This window comes from Schistocerca nitens, chromosome 11, assembly GCF_023898315.1.
Source record: "Schistocerca nitens isolate TAMUIC-IGC-003100 chromosome 11, iqSchNite1.1, whole genome shotgun sequence".
Taxonomy (NCBI): Eukaryota; Metazoa; Arthropoda; class Insecta; order Orthoptera; family Acrididae; genus Schistocerca; species Schistocerca nitens.
In genome coordinates this window covers 71,435,412-71,452,268 of record NC_064624.1, presented here as the reverse complement: position 1 = coordinate 71,452,268, position 16,857 = coordinate 71,435,412, and the positions used below count along the sequence as shown (strand labels likewise).

General features: G+C 39.1%; 1 protein-coding gene across 1 annotated transcript in view; it reads left to right on the top strand.

Moving 5' to 3' along the window:
* Positions 1–606: 606 nt before the first annotated feature.
* The window catches only part of LOC126212654 (uncharacterized), a 36,554-nt gene continuing 20,303 nt past the window's right edge, over positions 607–16,857 (top strand). The window contains exon 1 of the mRNA XM_049940078.1: positions 607–655. Coding sequence (XP_049796035.1) covers positions 607–655 — 49 coding nt within the window. The remainder of the gene's footprint in view (positions 656–16,857) is intronic.

Here is a 16,857-nt window from a genome sequence, read left to right as displayed (position 1 = left end):
TTAACACTTACTTTAGTTAATTTGAAAATTGCAAATATAACTGAAGTTTTATATTTTCCACCGTTTATTGGTGTTTTTTTAAAATCTTTTGTAATGGCAATTTACTTTAAGCTACTCTATAAACCATTTATTTGGCAAAATGAAGTTTTACGTATTATGTTACTTTTGTAGCTTACTAGTGTTACTAATGTCCCCAGTAAGAGGGACAAAAGTAGCACATACATTGATCCTTTAAAATTAGTTTCACAAAACAAAGTGTACGTAATTTTGGGAAAACTAAATGCAGTCGTGTTAGATAAGCCCCACAGAACGTGTACAGTAGTCCGTTTTGTTTCATACATTTACAAGGACCTAATAAAAAATGCAATATGCAAAATATAACTTTTGTCCCCTGTCTCCCCTATACAAATTCATAAAATTGTGTCACATATGGACAGTTCAGTAAAAGATGTAAGGATGATCACCAACAAATTCTCCAAATAACAAAGAACACATTAATTTACTATTATAATTCATTTTAGATTACTAGAGGTGTGTTAAAAGTGGCAGAGGCAATTCACACTGCTAGAAAGAGAAAAATTTTACGGAAAAGTAAGCTTTATAAAGATGCCTGAGGAGTTGCTCTATGGTAAGAAAAAAGAGCGAAAATTAGAAGGTAATGAACTGCCTCGACTAGAAAATAGGTGAATACTTAAAATTGGTTCCACAGTAGTCTCATAAGTTTGCTTCTACATCATTTTATCCAACAGCCAAGTTTCACAAAGGCTTACCTTCCTAATATTATTCGAATTGCAACATCATACATTTTATTTTATCCATTTTCTAGTTTTGCACTGAGTTTTATATGGTTTTTATCTCTAAAATGTCAGGCAGTTTTGGCAAAACCGTAATCAGACGTAACTTATCTGTAGTCCGCTATAAGATTAATTTATTCTACACTTCAGGCCTATAGCAATCATAACGTCCTAATCCCAGTCACATACCATTATTTCAAATCTATTAACTAAGATTCATATACTGCAACACCACCAGACTCACAAATAACATATTGCAAGATTGTCTTAGCAATGACAGACAAAATATTACAAGTGATAGCACAAAATCAACTTATACTCTGCCCAAAACATACACGAAGTTGACACAATGAACAACACCATTGTCATCATCTCCATCAAAATGACGATCACAAATCATTACTTCAAATATCGCCACCATATAAACATATAGCACATAATATATCCCCATAATGTCACAAAACTCTAAGACCCTCAAGATAATACCAAAGTTACAAAGCTGTTCTGGTCATATCTTCCATACAACATTCGTGACAACGTAGCACTTACACCAAACTACCATATCAACTCTTGTTCAAGATTCTCACATAAGTAGCAACATAATTTTTCTTTGAAGATGTGGTGAAAAGTAAGTACTTTTCACAAATTAACACTTATCTCTAATTGCCGCAGGGATAATAAACAGAGTTAACACAATTTGCAAAACTGTAGCTCAAAGAGATCCATAATCAGTTTTCCTCATTAATGAGTCAGATGTCACTTCAGTATCCAGGTTTATAGCTGACTACACCAACAATATTATGCTAAGACAGCAATAAGTGTGAAATACCATCTTTCAGCAAACAATTCAACAGAAAATCAATTTCAAGACAAATGGACAATAGTTCCCTAACCAAGGTTAATATGTGTTCACATTTTCATCTATTTACTCAAACAGTTTCAAAAACAAGTAAGGTGCTCTCTACCTGCAAGTTATTCACAACAAGGAAAAAATCATTCTGATAATGCAAAATTTCCCCAAATCCACTTGCACTTCTTTAAAATAAAATGAATCTTATATTTCATCAACCTTTTTTTGAATATGGTAATCATTGCATCTTATGCATCATTTTCAGAAAAAAAAAACAAAATACAGAGAGATATAAAAATTATTACTTTATGCAGCAGTATTTTCAGATATATATAATAAGAACACTCCCTTTCCAAACGTATCAGTTTATTTCTCTTTACGCAAACACGACATATAAATGATTTTTTCCCTGTGCTGTAAGATTACATTATAATTTTAACTATTATTAATCTCTAGTAAGGATGATTCCTAACTACGAGAGACTGAGGTAGAAGATTACATTTAAAGCTCAACATAAGAATAGGAGAAAAGGTGCAGCAGGGAAGAGTGAAAACTTCAGATGTAATGCTGCTTTGTCTGGGGCCATAAATTTATCACACTCATGTCATGAACACAGTTTCATGACTCGGTGAGAACATCATCATTAATATTCACACATAGCATCACTTGCCACTACAGCTTCTGGTTTAATCTCTGTTAGGACTCCAAAAGTGAAAGTGAGTTTCAACTCTTCCAAATCAAAATCTTAGCAACATATTGCAGAGAAATAAACTTTAACTTCCTTTTGACTTTACCCTTTGTAAACTTGCACATGAATGTAACATAGTCTTTCACAAATTTCTCTGTGACATAGTTTTCAGTATTTTCAAACTATCGTCACAGTAAATACTGTGGAAAGCGCTATAATGGGCCAAAACTTTGTTAACATGAGAGTGAGTGAACACAAAAATTTTTTCGTCTTTCTTTCTACAGATATTTTTTAAAAAAATGTAACGCTGCAAGTTCCTAACATTTGTTTTGGAAAATCTTCTTTGCTAAATTCTGCAAATTCCATATAATATTTTGGTATTTTGGACAAGAAGTTGAAATTGATGAAAATGTGTTTCAGGCGTCATACTACAACTCAAAATTTCGTCTTGTTCTACAGAAATACTATTTATTACTTCACCTGAATTTTCTCCTCCAAAAATAAAACAGTTGTCACTGCCATTGCTATTAATGTTCCTAACTATTGCATTATTGAATCCGATTTTTGATACACTCATTCAAATTTAACATTTTCTCGCAATAAATTTCAGTTTAACTTTCTATTTTGCTAAGTCTTTGATTGATTTTCTTCCTATGCACTCACAATTTATCAGTGTTTTCTGCTAACTTCAATTGCAGCTGTCCATTGATTTCTAGTAAGCAAGGTGGCGCATCTCTTAGCACACTGGGCACATGTTTGGGAGGAAGTCAGTTGAAATCTGCATGGATCCACCAAGATTTAAGTTTTCCTTGATTTCCGTAAATCGCTGCAGGCAAATGCTGGGGTGATTTCTTTGAAAGGGCATGGCCAGTTTCCCTCCTCATTCTTGAAAAATTTTAATGTGTGCTATATTACTAACAACCTCAACGTGGATGGACATGAAACACTAGTCTTCCTTCTTTCCATCCTTAATTGCTTTCTTTAAGTTTAGCATCTGATTTTTGAACTATTTGAATGTTGTTTTCTAAAGTTTTGAATGTAATTGTTCGCCAGCATCGTGCATTAATCTTGCTTCCGTCTTTTCCAACTGAACTATTAATGTTCTCATTATTTCTTCTAAACCTTGAGTTTTTACCTCGATTTTGCACATCTGTCCCCATCCCACTGTTACTGAGAGTATCTTTCCACCACAGATTTCGTCGTTAGTGTTTCCTTTTATTTCCCATAGATAAAATAACGACAAATAAAGTATTTGATAACACTGAGCTATTTAAGAAATATTGTTGGCTGCACTTATCTCCACGTGCTACAGTTCAATTCAGCAACTGTTTTCGTCAGTGTGCTCTGCTCTCAATTTCTCTAGAAATTTGTATGATCCAAAGTCCCTCATTATTCTGCATTTGTCATCCACCGTTCTTTATACATTTTGGACACTGTTTCACTGCTGAAAAACATTTCAGTCTGTGGTTTTATATCCTTGTTTAAAGCAGTTTAATAGTATCTGTAAGAGAACATAAAGTAATTATATTACTAATCTTCCACGAGAGAATGTAAAGTAATTGTGGTACTCATCTTCTTCCTGGCAAGAGAGTCTATAGCCCCCAATAGTGCATTGCAGTTTTCCTATTGGCAGGTCTGGGTTGTAGATCGAGACTGAAACGCCAATTATGTGGTGCACTTTTATATTCATTTCAACTTGTTTTATTTTATAAGTGCATTGGCAGATCAGTTTCTGCAATTACAGAGAAGATATCACACATGTTGTAGTTAGTCACAGAACAGTTACACCATGATTAACTCATTTCAGGTAACTAACTAGTTACCAGCATGTCATTATTTCACTGTTACAGATCCAAAGACGTTTCTGTGGCAGAGATGTACATATGTAACAAAAATGCATGGCACAAAGTGCAGGACACATTTCTCACACATAGAAGAAGAAATTATGTTATATGAACATGGGTCTGGAAACGCTTTGTTTCCATATTATAACTCTTTTTCTCCAACTCCATAATCATGGAATACACACGAGAACAGATCGTTAGAATCATGGGGGAAAATGAGCTCTTGGTGATATCTGGTTGCATTTTATATCACGTGTTCTGTTTCACATGTCCCTGTTGCCATGCTACGTACGTCATTGCATGTTTTCAGGTAACAATTGTTTCAGAGATAAGTACAAACGTTGCAAACACACTGTTTGCTACTTAATGACGGACTTGGTTCATGCATTGGCAGTGTACCCAAATGCCCCATTTGATGTATGGACTAGATGATGGTAATGGCGCTAGTGCTCAACTTTTGTACTGGGACGGATTTTCAGGATGAAGGTGCCCCAACAGAAAACGGTTGAAGCCATTGGTCTTCACCTTAGGGAACATGGGTCATTTAAGCCTGATACTCACGAGTGGGAGGGGGGGGGGGCTAGAAGGATGAGGACACTGCTACTGGTGGTGTCAATTCTTCATGCAGTTGAAAACGACCCTTGAGTTAGTAGAAGTGTATAGCTGCAACACTGAATGTTGGCTACATGTCTGTCTGGCGAGTGTTGCACTAGGACCAGCTTAATCCATATCATTTACAGTGTGTACAGACAGTATCATCAGCTAATTTCTCTGCAGAGGGTACCCTTCTGGAAATGGTTTATTCATCCAACAGTGCTGTTCAAGATGAGTCGTATATTCAGCTAGATCACATTGTACATTTCCACAGTCAGCATGTATGGCAAATGTCATCCTCATGCAACTGTAGAATCAAGTCATCAACAAAGACTTTTTTTTCTCGATGTTGCGCCAGCATTGTTGGTTACTGTTTGGGAGGACCTCATTTTCTTTCACCCAGGCTCAACAGGAGAAGTTATCATAATTTTGTAGAAAATCTTCTATCAGATCTGTTAGTATATGTGCCTTTAGCTGTGTGACAAAACATATAATGCATGCATGATGGAGCACTTCCTCATTTTAGTGTTACTGCTTGCTGGCTTCTAAATAACAGATTTGGTGACAGATGGTTAGGTAGTAACATGGCATCCATGCTCTCCAGACCTAAACCCGCTGAACTTTTGTTTGTGGGGGCATTTGAATGAGAGCTCTTAGCTCTTGTGAGTGGAACCTTCAGTACAATATACTCAAAGTCTCCATGCCTGTATTATGGAAGGCTGTGAAACCAGACGCAATACGCAATGGATTCATCAGTGCATCTAAGATACACTACAATGAGGGCTTCATGCACGTTTTAATGCCCATGAAGGGCATATTGAACATCTCCTATGAGAAAGAGTAGCGTGCAGTATGCCAGTGTGTTCTGTTCTTGTGTGTTTCTCATGATTAATCAGGTGGAAAAGTCAGTTGTAACATGGAAACAAAGCGTTTCCAGACCCACGTTCATATAACATAATTTCTTCATCTACATGTGAGGAATGCGTCCTGCAATATCTGGCATGCATTACTGTTACACCAAGTATATTTAAGTGTTTACAACGCAATTATTTACTGTGTTCTTTTAATACTGACAACAAAAATAGGACTGCTGTGTTATATTGTGGCATTTAAATTATTTCTACCTCACACAATATAATATTTGACTTATTTTTATGTAAACAGGATGACTAACTCTCTCAGGTATTAATATTTTTGCATTTATAACATACTGAATGTTCTTGTTTTATTTAAATAGGATAAATAAAAAGTAACAACTTAAAATTTCGTTAATAAAAGAATCTCCCCAGCAAAAACCGAGAACCACTTAAATACGAATAAAAGTGGTAGTTAAGGTAAAAATAGGGAAATTGACACAATTAGATTTAATTTATACCACAAACTACCACCCACAACGGGTCGCTACACTGAAGAAAGCAGCATCAAACACAAGAGAAGCAGCACAGCATACCAAACCAAGAGGTGCTGCATTATTGTTGTTTGAGCACTAATAACCTCCACACAGATTTCACTAAACACATAACTAGTTATAACCATGACAGTAAACTCTGATATTGTGAGAGGATTATTTTATAGGGCGAATGTGTTGATTTTGATGAATCAAACAACCTTAATTGGAATTATTCCAAAACTTTGTACTTATACTGGTGTGCAAGACTTATGGATGAAACACACCTTTGCATGATATGTTACAGCCGAGTAACATGGCTTGAGGGAAGATGAATCTCACAGAGGGAAAACTACCACAGTATGGTACAGAAAGGAACTGAAAGAAATACAGAATGAGATGAACAGAAATAACACTTTTATTCATAGAAAGTGATTACATTGATGTCACCACGATTAATGGTGCCCCTGGACAACACTAAAGATTAAACATCATTCTTAATAGGGTGTTTGATCACCTCAGATGGCAGTGGATGATCTGCAATGTGCTAATATGCTGGCCAAAATGTTGGTAAGGAGTTGCTGGTATCACGCATACAGGTTTCTTGCTATTGACAAATCAAGAAGACCGAATGATGGTAGGAACAGACAAAATTTTTAGGAGTTTCTATATATGCAGCTATGAAAATAGTGATGAGTGTGCCTTGTGGTGATAAGGGGATTAATCTGCTTGACGAGCCTTGTTTGGAACATGACATTGTATGCGCAAAACATAAAGACCTCCCAGTACATCACGCTGCAGATCAAATTTTAGCTGATAAAGGCAAAGCATTATGTTCAAGAAAGGATACTGGTATAGGGCAGCGCATTGCAGCATTTGTAATTGATAAAACAATGCATGGTAAAGTGAAGTTGTGTCTAAGTGTAGATTTCAAGCAAGCTATGAACGCTGCACGTCATGCACTGAAGAAGAAGAAGACAACGACGAAGAAACAAGAAGGGATGTTTAAAAAACTGTATCCTGACAGCATTGTATGCAACCCTGAAGAATGAAGGACCGGTTAAAGCGCTCAGAGTTTCACTGAAACCCAAGGTATCAGGTTGAATTATCCCCTTCCTATTTTCTGCCCTCCCAGGTATCTCAGCGATGGGTTCACTGGCTGGTGGTGCTGTAGCTATTGCCAGAACAATGAAGCGGCAAGAGGAAGCAAGAAGACGTAAACACATGAGGGAAGCAGCACCCATCGGAAAACGACTATACCTGAAACCATACAAGGAAGGTCTAGGTCCCTTTACAGATAAAAAGCCCTTACAAATACAGCAAATACAGATCTGCTCAAGTTTCGTAGGAAAAAATTCAACATTCCAAGATTGCGAGGTTTTTTATGCGGTATACATTATTAAAGACTATGTGGAAATCTGGAGAATGTAGAATTGTGAATTTAGTTGTTGCTTGGGGGTTAGAACGCCATTGAGTGGCATATGTTAAGAAAAATACAAATAACGTCAACTGTTTCGACTCATTTGGAGACCTGCAACCACCAGAAAAGTTACAGCGATATTTCACCGACAGAACACGTGTGTTCTACAATTTTCATCACTACAAAGACTTTAATACCTACTTATGCGAGCATCTGTATACCATGTTCTTCCTAACATTTACATACACACACACACACACACACACACACACACACACACACACATATATATATATATATATATATATATATATATATATATATATATAAACCAAAGTGATCAACACACAGTGTGCCTCTTCACATCAGAACAGCAAGGTGATAATACAAGCAGACTACGAGTTTCTTAAATCGATGGGTCTGAAGCCATGCAATGACATCTTTCACTATAACTAGCCCGATGGAATATGACGAGTGTATTTTACGCTAGGATTACTTCTTGCAGAAACCTTATGCATCAACCACGTTGCCGGCCGAAGTGGCCGTGCGGTTAAAGACGCTGCAGTCTGGAACCGCAAGACCGCTACGGTAGCAGGTTCGAATCCTGCCTCGGGCATGGATGTTTGTGATGTCCTTAGGTTAGTTAGGTTTAACTAGTTCTAAGTTCTAGGGGACTAATGACCTCAGCAGTTGAGTCCCATAGTGCTCAGAGCCATTTGAACCATCAACCACGTTTAAACAAGAGCAATGAAATCAGGACTGTCTTCCAACACAAAGACACTTTAACCCTCCCATGCAAGAGTTTCGTATATCTTTTGATGGATTGCTACGAAAATGGGAGGTACTGCTACAGTGGCATCGAACCTTATGCATAATGCTTTAGCATTCTTGTTTCCTGAGATATGATAAGAACTTAATGGGGTCGAGATTTATTGTACACGCAATGTAGGTGTAACAACTCTTAAAACGTATGTATCTGCTTCCTCTTCGGATATGAACGATTTAGAAAATGCTGGATCGCTCATTGACGAACCAATGGACAGAACAATGGATGAGTACAAGAGATATACTGCATGTATACCTTTAAAACTGCTTATGAGATACTTTGAGGACATGTGGTGAATTGTTATGAATGCTAAACAGTTACTTATTGTGTTATGGAGTGCAACACATAACAATTCATTCACTCAAGGAGCTCAAGAGGAGAACGAGATCACCATATGGAAAATACCATACATCATAGTATCAGATAAGCAGTGTTTGAAGCTTTTACAAGTTCTGAATGCTGGTGTATTTCTACCGTGATCTTTCTGTTCATAGGAGGTTTTGATTACCCAATGCTACCGACTGCAAGCAGACAAACATGGTCTATTAAAACTTCCGCTCATCTGAAGATTCCCAGGTTCATCATACTTGCGTTTCAGACCAATAAAAGAGGAAATATAGCAAATGATTCACCAAATTTGATAACTGCAAGTTAACTAATGCCAGAGACATCCTGAACTCCAAATTCTACCTGTATGATAATTTACACCTGAAAGGGGATGAAAATGTATACAGTCTAGCATATGACATGCATGCGAGGTTCTATGTTTCATAATATGAAGAGGAAGAATGTCTATTCATTCCTCAGAAATTCAAGGAGCTGGCGCCAATCATTGTAATAGATTGCTCAAAACAGAATGATATAAATAAATTTGGATCTAAAGGTGTATAATTTGAATTTGAATCTGTGGCAAATTTCCCAGAACACACTGCAGTGTATGCTTTTGTTATACATGACCTTGTGGTCAACTACTGCCCGCTCACCTGCGTTGTGTAGCAAGCTGTACAAATGAACATGTGCTGCGCCATACACAGAGCGTTCCACAATGGTATTTCAAGGTGTGAACATCATTGCAAATGCTTAGGGTTTCTATGACAATGAGTGTAGACAGTACATAGTTGAAGATGTTTCATTCGTAGCATACACAAGAAGATGCAGCTATAAAAGAGACATTCTCAGCAAACATTGTATCACCAAGGTCTTTCTAAGATGTGAAGTGTGATAATACACAAAGGAGTGCAAGTGATTAACATACTTCTACTTTGGAATTCACTGGGATGATCCTGGAGTACCATATAAAGAAATAGTGACATCGCTTCTATTATTCAACCACACAGATACCATCATCTATGTGAAGAGGAAAGAGAAGATCACATGGATACGTCGAATATTCAAGTTTGCTGCTATTCAAGACCTGGAAGTCTACAGGTGTCCTGCTCTCCGTCGACTCAAGACACAGAAGAAAATGTGTGAAAAATAGTGTTGTGTCTGCGTATGAAAATGTAAAATATCTGTTAAGTTTTGTGAAAAATTTTCATCTCAAAGTCTGCATATGATTTCTCTTAACCCATTTTTCCACTTTGATAGTATACAATTTTACTCAGATACTATGTCTATAGTTTTCTTCATGCATAGGAGATATAATTTTAGACATGTTTGCTGTATGTATGTGGAAGCAGACACAGTCACGTGCCACCTGCACCCATAACCCAATATGTACAGCACGACAGGCATATCCCATGCAACCATTCTATACATTTTGTTATCTTACATGTTAAACTTCACCTTCATCTTCAGAACTAATGTAATTTGTGTCCTGCATGTCTTTTATATATACAACGAAATAGGGGATAGTTTTTTTTGATAACAATGAAGATATATATAGTAACGAATTTTTCATTTGTTCAGTTCACACACACAAACAATTTGATTTTTGAGAGACAGTTCAGTTCTTGAGATACAGTTCAGTTCTTGAGGTATACGTCATTTCTTGAGGTACAGTTCAGTTCTTGAGACACAGTTTGGCTCTGATACTTCAGTGCAGAGAGACTTTTAACTTACATGCTAGTACTAATAACTAGGAAAAAAACCCTCCCAGCAACAACAGTGGTTGAGAATATTTCTACAATTTTCCAGTAGCAATGGATGTGAATATTCACAATTTCCCAGATATATAAATCTATGGTAAAAACTAACACAGGGAACTTCTTTACTGCAACTAAATTCCACAGTCCCATAGCAGATGTTTTACAAAAATTGTGATGGACTGTGAGCTATATATACTTAACAACTATCCATTCTTGGACAGTTACTGGCAGGCGAAACTTAAAAACTATTCTATTTGCGTGATGCACTACACATAGAGTTTATATAAATAAATATTTAGGTGGCACCTTCCAATGTGTGATCCGCATAATTTTTTTATTACAGACCTAAAAACTCCGCAATTGGCAATACATTCATCTCATCTTTCATAAGGCCAATAATCTTCTTTTTCTGTGGAACAATACCATAAGGATTGTGGGCTTTGTATGAGAATATGCCGTATTCGTTACCATGGTACCTCATTACCTCATCAGGATCACAGTTCTTCATCCAATAGATGAAGCTACCTGTATCTATATAAAGTAACTTTGGATCTGCGAAATAAGTTTTCCCTAACTCATAATGAAAGTGGAACATGAGGAATATGGATAAGTCCAGTACACACATCTGCATGTAAATAATTTTCATAAGCTCCACTGCAGTCTTCCCCATCTTCACAGCAAAAAAGCTCTCATTGAATATGGCAACCCACTTAAAATTCGTTTCCGCAATGCGTTCTCTTACGGCATAACGCCCAGCCAATTCAGTTTCAATCAAAATTTCACGACGATCTCTCAAATTCTCCATTGTTTTGCCAAAAATTGAATTATTCATTCATTTATAAAAGTCCTTCTTAAGGGCACACATCATGGAAGCTCTCTGTCTTGTATTCAAATGAATATACTCTTTCAGCCAGGTAGAATGCTTGAAGGAGGTAGCCTGAGTGATTCTAACCAGCTCCATCCCCAAGCTTAGACACTGCTGGAATTGTAATAGTAAATAATAAATTTCCCCTCATTTCCCAGTGTTGTCATCAGTTTTGGGGTGGAGCATCCTCGCAGAATTAGCTGCTCTGGACACAGTGGCAAAGCAGATTGTGCATCATTCAAACTAATAGGGTATGTGAGTTCTGCCTCCACCCTGTATCCTACATCAGCAGCAGCTGCCATACTGCCCATGATTTTTCCAACTAATCCCCTGCATTTGTCTGGACACCTATTGCAACTCGCCAGTTGGCAGTGATCGCTGCATGGCATGCCTGCATAAGATTTTACATCCAGGTACATGATGTAATTCGATTCAAAGGATGCATTGAACCTGTCACCCACCTGTGAGCTATTTTCCTTGGTGTGCCTGTGGACACATTAGCAAACTCCCCCATGAATCTCTCACTCAAAGAAAAGAAACATGTTGGAACCAGTCAATAATTTGATGCTGCGCTGCGTTTCCTGATGCATTGCGACCCAATATAACCCAGGTGCCATCTGACAAAGGGAGGGATACAGAGAATGTGTGGTCATGCATAGACTATGAAGTTTCTCGAAAACATCTGCAAGCAAGCTCACGTCCTGTATCCAGGTAAATCTGTGTATACTGTCCTAAAGTGGAGATGCTGAATTCCCATTAGATATTCATGGTATGTTCATAAACCGCATCCATTATGGCACCGACTGTTACATTGCTGGAGAACGCACTTAAGATATGTAGCCTGGTTTCGTTGAGTTTTGCCATGATATCCAGATAATTGTGTGGGAAAACCCCCTTCCTAGCCACAGGTTGCAACTTTTCCTCATAGGGAAAAGCAGCTCTAGTGATATGCATATCTTCCTGAGGTTGAGTTTTAACAAGTTTCTGGAGTGGTCTCTGCATAAAACGAAGCGAGTCAAGGAAGCAGAGTGTGAGTCTTGCCATCATTCGTTTGGAGAATGAAATATATTTCTCGACACTCTCAGGTAGGACACCGAACTAATTTTTCTCCCAGCCATTTCAGCCAAGTACTCAACAAGAAAGTGAGTGCATACCCTCTTAGATTATGGTATCTGCCTTGGTCACTGGTACTTCAAATTCCTCGTCTTGTGAGCTCCGCCACGGAACTTCCCTGTAAGATGACAGTGGTCCCTATGCCGAGTTTCTGTTTTTCTACCTAACAGCAGCCCACAAACTTCACAGTCAACCATGTTATTGTACAAATCTTCATTTTCCTTAGATTTCGTCATGGGAACATTGTCATGGTAAAGCTTATCAAACTCCTATGAAAGTTTTTCTAGCTCAGTGAGAAGCCAACTGCAGGATTGTCCCTGACATAAGATTTCTAGTGGTTTAGACTTGAAACATAGGACGATACCATTTGGAACACAGAACATATGATACATGTTTTTCTGTAAATGCAGTATCTGAGGCTGGAGGGTCACTTGCACAGCGTGTCACAGGAGCAAGGAGGCATTCAAAGTTGGGATATATCACAAACAGACATCACTCCTGATGGTTGGCATTCCTAAATTTTATGAACCTGTTTTCCTCAGTAAGCACAGTAACACCTACAGGGTCCTTGGAAGCACAATCTACCAGATGCTTGCTAAATACTCGCTTCTCGAAAAGGCATTGAGGCACCTTATGCAAATATGTTCTGTACCCCTATTTTCTTTACCCTTATTTTTACTCATCTGGAGACGAGAAAATGGGACATGTCTTTGATCCAAACAAAATGATAATTGCGTTTCTCCTTAGTTTTCTCATCATAGAATAAGACCATGTTTACATGCATCCTAAAAGTGGTTCAAATGGCTCTAAACACTATGGGACTTAACATCTGAGGTCACCAGTTCCCTAGACTTAGAACTACTTAAACCTAACTAACCTAAGGACATCACACACATCCATGCCCGAGGCTGGATTCGCACCTGCGACAGTAGCAGCAGCGCGGTTCCGCACTGAATCGCCTACTACCGCTCGGACACAGCGGTCAGCGGTCGGCACATGCACCTTAGAATCAGTGGCAAATTGTGATGAATGGAGGAGGCTGATGACTATACACCTGCTCATCTGACGTGCATTTCTCCAAGCCATAAACATGAACCCATATTCCAGTATTCTGAGCCTAAAGTTTAGGTATGTTCTCGATCTTAATGGGGAACTCGATAACATCAAAGTTAGACCCTCCAGGGATAGTATTTTTACGCAAATGGTATCTATCTGTACACTACAGAACTTTTGTATAATTTCTTTTGCAAGCCAGGATTGACCATTCAAAACCAGGCTTTTTCATTTTTGACATTAATGCATGCCTTCTTATTCGCTCTATCTTTAGGTAACTCAGTACAGCTAGACTCTCCATTTACTCTATCATAGACATGTATATGGAAGTCCAGTGGCTGAGTGTTTTAGCTGACCCCATAACATCCATCCAGAAAAACTGGGCCAGTATAGCTCACAACGGGGTCTCACGAAACCTCTCAGTGATTGATATGCTCGGCGTTATCACAGCATTATCCTCCCAAAGATAGTGAAGACTTGTGCCTTCATCTCCAGAGGCAACATTGGCGGGTGGGGGGGTGTGACAGTTTGATCCATTTAATGGCAGGATACTGCAGATCTGCAGATCATTAACACCCTTAAGGAACTCCGTTTCCACGACGGTAAGGTACGCTCTTAGAAATCCGACAAGTCTGCGGCGCCCTCCTGCCGAATTCTCGATGCTAGTGAAGGAGATTCGCACCTCACTGGTGTCCGCAATCACCGAGTATTCTAATCGTGGTATGGTGTTACTACTCTGATTTTCTTCAGTAAAAGAACATTGCTACTACTAATAGTATAAGTAGGTGATGACGGTGTCCACCCCATTGCCAAAAGTGGTTACAGCAAGGTGTTCAGGGGTATGTGCCAAGCCACACACACCTTTCGTTGACGCTGATTTTGGAGGGGATAAGATGATGGAGTAGGAGGTGTTGCTACTGGGTCAGGCCAGTGAGAGCCGCCTGGTTGTGGTGATGGCTCTCGCTGCTGCTACTGCTGATGTTGTTGTTGCAGGCCTGACCCGCTAGCCTGACAGGTGGAAGGCCGTTGCTCTTGCTGATTTCCTATCCAGGAACTCCAGAGCAAAGGTGGCGCTGGGGCTACACCGAGAGCAGGCTGAGCGATGGCCGCAGCTGCGGCAGCTTCCCCCACCACGACTATACAGTAAACCACACCGTTATGCAGGGTGGCTTGTGTGCTGGGGCTGACTGGTCATATCCGTGAGGCTTGTGTACTTATTAAATGAACCTGTAACGAAATGCACCGCTCTTATTTCTATCTCCTCCATTTCAACTATCAGTCCTGTCTGGTATGGATCCCAGATCGACGAGCAATACTAAAGTATTTGTCGAAAGCGTGAGCTACTTCCTTTGCTGATGGGCTAGATTTTCTGGGCTTTCTTCCAATGAATCTCAGTCTGGCATCTGCCTTACTCGCGATTAATCTGTGGTCGTTCCAATCCAACTCGCTCTGTATGCATGCTCATGGGTATTTTATGGAGGTAGCAATTATGTGGTGGTAAAGTGAAGGACCTTTCTGTCTATGTAATGAGGAATACACTTACATTCAAAACTGCATTCGGTTGTAGTTTTTGCCGTATTTCCAATGTCTCAACAAATAGTATAATTATAGCAAATTGACAATTGTTAACAGAAATCTAGCTACGAGTGAGTACTTTAACACAGCATTCAGATAAAAGATAAATATACTATAGGACAGACAGTTCGTTTGCTAAGTGATCTAAAAGACAACTGCCTTGCATTAGACATGTAGCATTGCAAAATCGAAAATATAAAATAAGTAATCTGAGTTCCAACAAATAATGTTTCTTCTCAAGAAAGTCAGTTGTATTTCCGTAGTTTACACAGGACATCAACTACAATAAACTAATTTTAATTCTATATTTTTATGAAAGTGAACGACGTCGGGTCTATAAGCCCACTGTTATGCAAACAAGGGTTAACTACTGCTGTCTGGCACTGACCATCATGAAGTCAAAACGTTTCTGTGTCAACCATAAACGACACCATGTCCTAGATTCTGGCTGCAACAATGCGGAAGGAAGTTGAAGTGGAAGCAGGCATGTGGTTGAGGGTTGCTACAGCTGGATTTGGCATTTTCCTAACCGAGGACGCTGGAAACAGCTGATGATGTCGTAGATACGACACGGTCTATGGCTGTGACCCATAGCATTACACTTCTTTCCCCATAGGAAGAAGTGGCCCTCGATATTCCTGTCTATGAACCAACTGCAACATAAGCTCTGGCGTATTCACTATAATCCTGTACTTCACTCACAGTGTCACTGTTTCCTTTACACCAGCTACACTTCCTTTGTTGTTCTGTTTGAACTGGGCACACACACACACACACACACACACACACACACAAACACACACACACACACACACACGCACACACTGAGATTTGCGTTCATGCTTTGCTCTGACTTGGCAAGCAACTTATTCCTAGGTAGCAGCTTTTAACTCCACTGTGTGGTAGTTAGTGGCTATTAAGGTGGCATCCTCACACTAATGCTTGATTTGCTTTTACCTACACATCCCTGCTTCATCTTCTACAAAATTACACTAATAACTTGCTAAAAACCAAACTAAACTAAACTCCGCCCGAAAAGGCCCCTATGGGGAGGGGGGGGGGTGAGGGGGGGGATGGTCAGCACACAGCTCTCCTGGGCATATGTCAATTTTCTAGATGGGAGCCGCTACTTCTCAGTCAAGTAGCTCCTCAGTTTGCCTCACGAGGGCTGAGTGCACCCTGCTTGCCAACAGCGCTCGGCAGACAATACAGTCACCCATCCATGTGCTAGCCCAGCCCAATAGCGCTTCACTTTGGTGATCTGAAAGGAACTGGTGTTACCACTGCAGCAAGGCCGTTGGATATAACTACTGCCCATGAATAATGACTATAAAGTAGAATACACTTACCTTGCTGTAAATTCTTCTTTAACCTATGGGGGACCAAACTGACCTCTGTGAATTGACTGGTATGTTCACTACCATACTGTTGGCGATACTGGCCAGCATAAACTTCATAGCGTGTGTGTGCTGTCATATCGCACCTTAGTAAATCAGGACAGTTTACCTATCCACTGTAAAACTGCCTTGGTTGCATTCTCTAGACGTCGTGATTAGAGAATCTATCCAAAAAATACACAAGCTATAATTATATTCACTATTTTAGAAATTCCTTATTAATTCCTCTCGCCATAAAAGATTTACCCAGTGGCCCCACTTACCCAGTGGCCTCACTTCACCTTTGCTTAAGAAAGGTAATGCAGAAGTCATAGGAAATTACTGGCCCACTTCCCTGCTGTCACCATTCTCAAAAATAATAGAA